Source organism: Pongo pygmaeus, chromosome 12 (assembly GCF_028885625.2).
Source record: "Pongo pygmaeus isolate AG05252 chromosome 12, NHGRI_mPonPyg2-v2.0_pri, whole genome shotgun sequence".
NCBI lineage: Eukaryota > Metazoa > Chordata > Mammalia > Primates > Hominidae > Pongo > Pongo pygmaeus.
Window position 1 is genome coordinate 68,950,555 of NC_072385.2, and position 6,742 is coordinate 68,957,296.

Sequence of the window (6,742 nt, forward strand, 5' to 3'; positions counted from 1 at the left end):
TAGCAGGAGTCCCTGAGAGTGCTGTAGCTGGAGGCGGGGACGGTGAGGGAGCAAGCATGGGCCTGGCTTCATTCGAACCATGATCCTGGTCTCAACACCAAAAGACAGGTTTCTTGTTAAATGGTTAGAAAGTGAGATCTTTGAGGCAAAGGCTAATGGACTTGAGATTGTTCTGTTTAGACAGCAGAAGTTCTGAAAGGAGGTTGTGACGATGTCACATGAGCTTGGAGAGTTGGAAGGACCACTCCCCAGAAGGTGACAACCAGATGATAAAATGTATTCACTAAGGCCAGAGCAAGAGAGGACACAGCCTGGCCTCTGAGATGGGATCTGCAAGATGGGGCAGGAGTTCCTCGCTGCAGTTTTAAAATTCAACCCATTACCAGATTCTCAGGGTCTGAGATACGAGGTCATGGTTTCCTCAAAATATGCATGTATCTCTGGAATCACAGGAGGTAGTTTGTTAGGAAATGTCTCAAGTACCCAAACAGCAATGCTTATAATCAGAGCTAATTACTTTAAAATTAATCCAGTTGTCTTCAAACAAAACTGTGCACGGATGAAGTTGAGCCAGGGAAAAACTTAGGCTGGGAAATACGCATTTCTCCACTTGATTCTAGAATGAAAAGTGGTGGCGGCTCAGTCACTGTGGTCATTTAACACAGGCGCAGTGCTTTACCACATGTCACCAACCAGGCAGAAAGACTCTATGCTTAATGAGGAAGGAAAAGCATTTTGAAAGCACACACAGTTCTACCCAAATTATACATGTTCCCTTTCTTTAACTTGGTTCTTTTAATCCTTTAAGAAGTGCTCAAGCTGTAATCTATGACACCTATATCTGTTTAGGTCATAGCATTGTAAGTGTTTTCTTGGGCTTTAAAAATAAATCTACTTGGGGGAGGGAAATTGAACCTGCATGATAATCTTAGGCATGCGAACACAAGCACATGAGCTGAGAAAGTCAAAATCATGGTTTCCATGGTAACTCAACTTGTCTGTGTCGTACACATTTCTCAAGAAATACACTCACCAGACTACCTAGTGATAAAAATTGCTCCACATGCATAGAAAGGTGGATTTTCTAACTCTCTCTTATTGTAAAAGGTCTTCCTTCCTCCCACCCCTAATTAATCCACGTGTACTTGTAAATAACGCTGGGCAGGAAACTGAGGTCCAAGTCCTGCCCTGTAAATCAATCTCTTTTTTTATGGTAGAAATCAGCTTTCATGTGATTAATGCCATTTCCTCTCTCTCCCCTCTGCAGATATATGTTGGGTAAAGGAGGAAAACGGAAGTTTGATGAGCATGAAGATGGGCTGGAAGGCAAAATCGTGTCTCCCTGTGACGGTCCATCCAAGGTGTCTTACACCTTACAGCGCCAGACTATCTTCAACATTTCCCTTATGAAACTCTATAACCACAGGCCCCTGACAGAGCCCAGCTTGCAAAAGACCGTTTTAATTAACAACATGTTGAGGCGGATCCAGGAGGAACTCAAACAGGAAGGCAGCCTGAGGCCCATGTTCACCCCCTCCTCCCAGCCCACCACCGAGCCCAGTGACAGCTACCGAGAGGCCCCGCCGGCCTTCAGCCACCTGGCGTCCCCGTCCTCTCACCCCTGCGACCTCGGAAGCACTACACCCCTGGAGGCCTGCCTCACCCCAGCCTCGCTGCTCGAGGACGACGATGACACGTTTTGCACCTCCCAGGCCATGCAGCCCACGGCTCCCACCAAACTGTCACCTCCAGCCCTCTCGCCAGAAAAGGACAGTTTCTCCTCTGCCTTGGACGAGATCGAGGAGCTCTGTCCCACATCTACCTCCACAGAGGCGGCCGCGGCTGCGACTGACAGTGTGAAAGGGACCTCCAGCGAGGCTGGCACCCAGAAACCCGACAGTCCTCAAGAGAGCCGTGCAGATGACTCGAAACTGATGGACTCTCTGCCTGGGAATTTTGAAATAACGACATCCACGGGTTTCCTGACAGACTTGACCCTGGATGACATCCTGTTTGCTGACATTGATACGTCCATGTATGATTTTGACCCCTGCACTTCCTCATCAGGGACAGCCTCAAAAATGGCCCCTGTGTCTGCCGACGACCTCCTCAAAACTCTGGCTCCTTACAGCAGTCAGCCTGTCGCCCCAAGTCAGCCTTTCAAAATGGACCTCACAGAGCTGGACCACATCATGGAGGTGCTTGTTGGGTCCTAAGACCCAGGGACCCAGCAACTGTGCCCACCCAGACAGACCCCAGAGCGTTCCCATAACCCTGACAGTTCTCCACACTGTGCATGCACCCTTGCTTGCCTTTTTCAGAGAAAAAGAAAATTTTACAACAGGATCACACTAGTTTTTGCTTTGAGCAGAGTTGGAGTGCCTTCATCCAAGTATGACCACTTTTAATACACTTTTTTGAGTGGTTCCTCAGAGACCTACTACCCTGGTATAGGAAAGAATCCATTCGAAGACAATGTTGCAATGTTGAATGACAAAAATAAACAGTTCAAGTGAAGCACAAGGATTAAGTTGGAAAAGCTGTAAATTGCATGTGCATATTTGTCTATTTTTTCTATAAGTTTTATTGCAAGAGGTAAAGAAGAAAACTATATATATATATCTTATTTAGATAATCTCAGTACCTTTTCTGGCATTTTCGCCCTGTATAGGTTGACTTGGCAATTCGGCCTTTTTAGAGGCATTAACTACTCCTTGTAAGTGTTGCATTTACATGGCTGTTTAGAAAACTGCTGCCCAAATTTATTTTATATTTTTGTACAGATTCTGCAGTTTATGATATTGTTTTTCTAAAAACAAATGCTGTTTATACATATGAGATAGCTATTTTGATAGGATTTGCTCACATAGTTCCTGCAAACTTCAGATGTACAAGTTGCACTTGTACTTTTATAGAGTTGTAATGTTTTATATGTGTATGGTGCAAGAGAAAATTGGATCAAATCAATCTGCAGTTGATGTCCCCAAATGCAAACACAGGCACACACATGCACACACACATACACACACACAGTGCTTTAAGAAAGGGCCAGGTGATATCACACCCAAATTTCACAAGCACTGACCCCCTGGCACCAACACCCGCCAGTACTGTGACTTCCAAAGCCAGAGCCACATGTGCTCATCAAACTTGCATTAAGCAGTTGGCGGGAGATGGCTGTGGAGCTGGGGGTTTAAGTGATGGTTCTCTTTTGCTCCCTCTTTTGAGGGTAAAGCTACCGTCTTTCTTAAGAGTGTATTTATGCCAAGTTTGCGCTTTTAATTGTTTTTATTTTGTTTTTTAATGAAAACCCAGATCTTTCCTTTTTGGCATAATTTTTATGATGACCTGAAATTTTACATCTGAACAAAATTTTATGAAAAGCAACCAACTTATTCATGGAACTCAGCCCTGTTGCAATGCTTAGGGCCCTTAAAGAAGAAAATCTCCCCAGAAGGCATCCATCATGTTGCTAAATTGTCTTCTGCAGCTTCCTTTCCCTAGAGCTTTCCCTGTGTTGCTAAGAGCTGAAAATGGCATCTTCGTGATCACCACAGTGAGCTTGGCTCACCTCGGCCGGCCCGGGATGCACTCTTACAACATGTGTGACTCTTGAACCTGGAGTTCATCACATTACGTCACAGCTTCCCATCTGGTTGCTTTCCTAAATCAGCTACTTTATACTTGTCAAGGCTGTTTTACCCCAAAACTCAGACAGGACTTTCTATGCATGTTTTCCCTCCTCCCCCCAATTCTCCCCCATCACCTTATCTCCCAGGACACACTTGAGAAGTAGCTTTTTATTCCTAGTGGTGTACATTTAATTTTAAAAAGTTTGCAATGTATCATGCTTGTTGCCGAAACTGTTTATGGCCTTCTTGTTTCAGTTTTTTCTTTTCTTCCAATGGTACTTTAGCTGTTGAGTGCAGGTTACAACCTATATTGTTATGCAGATGGCTTCTTTAGGAATAACTTTTATATTTATTTAAAAATTTTTAAATTATGGGATTTTGTTTTGTTGTTGTTGTTGTCTTTGTTGTTGGTCATTTGTCAATATTCAGTCACCAATTCTGCTCACTTCTTGCCATGGATAAAATTGGGTCTCTCTGGCTAATTAAAAAAGACAACTTTATAAAATGGCACTTTAAGCAAGCCATAGTTTTATTTTTGTAATGCACATGGCAAAGCAAAGATGTTTGTGATGAAGGAACTGCTCATCTAAGCAAAAGATTTGAGTATGATATGATAAAGGCTTTCTACATTCTAATTTACTTTTTCCCCCACTTGAATGTGTTTTAAAGGCTAATTATCAACTCAGTAGAGCAGTGAGAAACTGATCAAATTACACTTGTTCTCCTACAAGCAACCTCCACGCAGACACCTCGTACTGCTACAGGTGTGTCATTTCCTTTAATAGGACCAGGGACCATGTAACTGAGATGAGGGTTGTAGTAGATGCTTCCAGTGTCAGTGTGCCTGTTAATTTTAAGAGCTTCCCTTTCTTGCAGAGAACAAGTCTGCCCAGATTCCATGCTTTCTATAACTGGAGGACCTGGCAAACCTGCCGCATGTTGCACACATCTACCTACATACACATATACAATAGTATTGATGATTCTGAACAATAACAGGGTAAAACAGTTGGTTTGCCATTGTTAAAAACTGATTTACAGTAACTTACAACAACTGTACTTTTGTTGGATTAGCAAATCATGTGTTTAAACAAATCCCATATGTTGGGCAACAGTTCAAATAAGCACGGAGAAGTGTTGCCCAAACTTGGTTCTCTGACTCTCATGTATTTGTAAGGCTGGGCTTCAAAATCAAAACAAAAACCCCAACAACAGCAGGCAAATGCTTTTTAACTCTGACACCGTTGCCATAAATCCCTGATACTCAAAGTCTAACAAGAAAGACATGGAAAATTAGCAGACCATTTTCAGAAAGATCAAAATGATCTAGGGTTCTAATTGCTTTTGCATCCTATTCTTACAAAGTGATGTCCCAACAGGGAACAGTAGGAGCTGGAGTGGGATCTCCAAGTCCCAGTTTGAGTGTGGGGTGTGCTTCCAGCAGTGCCTTCCCTTTATGAAAGACATCACATGGCATCCAGGGCCAGGCAGGCAGCTTGAGGTGCCTTCACGAGAAAACTGAGCTGGGGCTGGGAGAGGACAGTTATTGACAGTGATGTGCAATGAAGTGACAAGATGAGAGCAGAATCGTAAGAGCTTTGAATTTGAAGTGAGTTTTTTTTTTTTCCCATAAGTTATTTATTCCTTTTTTCTGTGTAAATATATTTATTTTACTGAGGAGCGCTAACATCTGGATCGTAACATGTGCAGAATGTATGGTAGGAATGTATTCTCTTGTAGGAATGTAAATCTGTATTAAAAGGGGGTCCAAGCCAGGCCCCCAGGTCTTCTCATTGTATGCACAGTCCGCATTCATTTTTACTCTTCTCTAATATGGGTCTATTTGAAATATGCAAAAGGTATGAGGAATGTTTTAATACCTCCAAATTTTTAAGAAAAGCATCAAAGGGTTGATATTTTTTAAAGTTTTTTTAGTAGCACTTTCTCTGGATGACAGAAGGGGCAACCACATGGGCACCCTTGTTGATACCAAAGGGTGAGCAGTGGCCAGAGCCTCCTCTGCACCTCTCGAGTGTCTTTACCAGTTGAGCTTTTTATCGCCATAGCCCCTTGGAGTGCCCCAGCTGCCCTGAGGTCAATCAAGGAAAATTTCTTAATGAAATAAGCTCCAAAGAGCCAAAGTATCAACTTACAGATCGTTTTTAAAGCTTAAATTTATTAACCACCTTTGCGGTAAACAATGAATTATGAATACCGCAGGGCAGCCTTCTTAAATGACAAATGTAAAAAAAAAAATAAGAGACTCTACTTTGTGCAGCGATTGCTACTCTACTCTGTATGAATTGTCTTAATTTGAAAACCTTGCTGTTACAAATTGGACCTTTATACATTTTCTGAAAACAATGAAAAGAACATATTTAACCTTTTCTGGCTGTAAATGGTTACCTTCCTGTAACTGCCCCGCACCTGGAGGCATGGAGTTGTGTGCATCCTGCTTATGTACAATTGTTTTCAGTGTTTCTAAGAATGAGCCTGAATGGTTCTTGAAAATTAGCCAGGATCAAATGCTATTGCAGACAAAGCCAGTAAAAAGTTGGACTTCTTTTGGGGATAACAAGTTTTGGAAGAGAAATGCAGGCCATATGTGCGCATGACCGAGATTTTGAAAAAAGATGTACATAGTGACATGTTTGGTGCATGGTTTTTGAGGAGGGCTTTTGTCAAAAAGGAGGTATAACCTTTCCCCCACAGACCTGAGAGCTGTGCCTTTTCTATGCAATATTACAGACGTTACATCGGAACCCAGATGGCTGTATTCACATGTAGGTTTGGGCTGTAATCTAAACAATTGGACAGATTAAATGTACATGGAAATGAGCAGTCTTACTTTTGTAGTTTTATATTATACAATAAACAGTTAAAAGATGAGAGAGGTATGCTTGCAGTTTTCTTTCGATGGGAGCTCAACCAGCTTATTTGTGACAATTTGCTCACATTAAGCAAAGTCCAGCAAGAAAGAGCAGCAGGGGGGCCCTGAAGGAGTGGGTGCTGTTGGTCTTCCTGAACCCTCCTGGTCTCAGGAACCACCCTTGTCTCCTGGTTCTCCTCCTGCTTGTTGGACCCTTCTGGACCTCCTTTTTCTCACATCT

General features: G+C 42.7%; 1 protein-coding gene across 6 annotated transcripts in view; it reads left to right on the forward strand.

Annotated features, from left to right (window-relative positions):
- The window catches only part of SERTAD2 (SERTA domain containing 2), a 119,067-nt gene extending 112,546 nt beyond the window's left edge, over positions 1–6,521 (forward strand). For all 6 annotated transcript variants that reach the window (XM_063648657.1, XM_054475041.1, XM_054475038.2 and 3 more), the window contains one exon: positions 1,268–6,521. In XM_063648657.1, the coding sequence (XP_063504727.1) occupies positions 1,272–2,216 (945 nt within the window). In that variant the 5' untranslated portion in view covers positions 1,268–1,271 and the 3' untranslated portion in view covers positions 2,217–6,521. The remainder of the gene's footprint in view (positions 1–1,267) is intronic.
- The last annotated feature ends 221 nt before the right edge of the window (positions 6,522–6,742 follow it).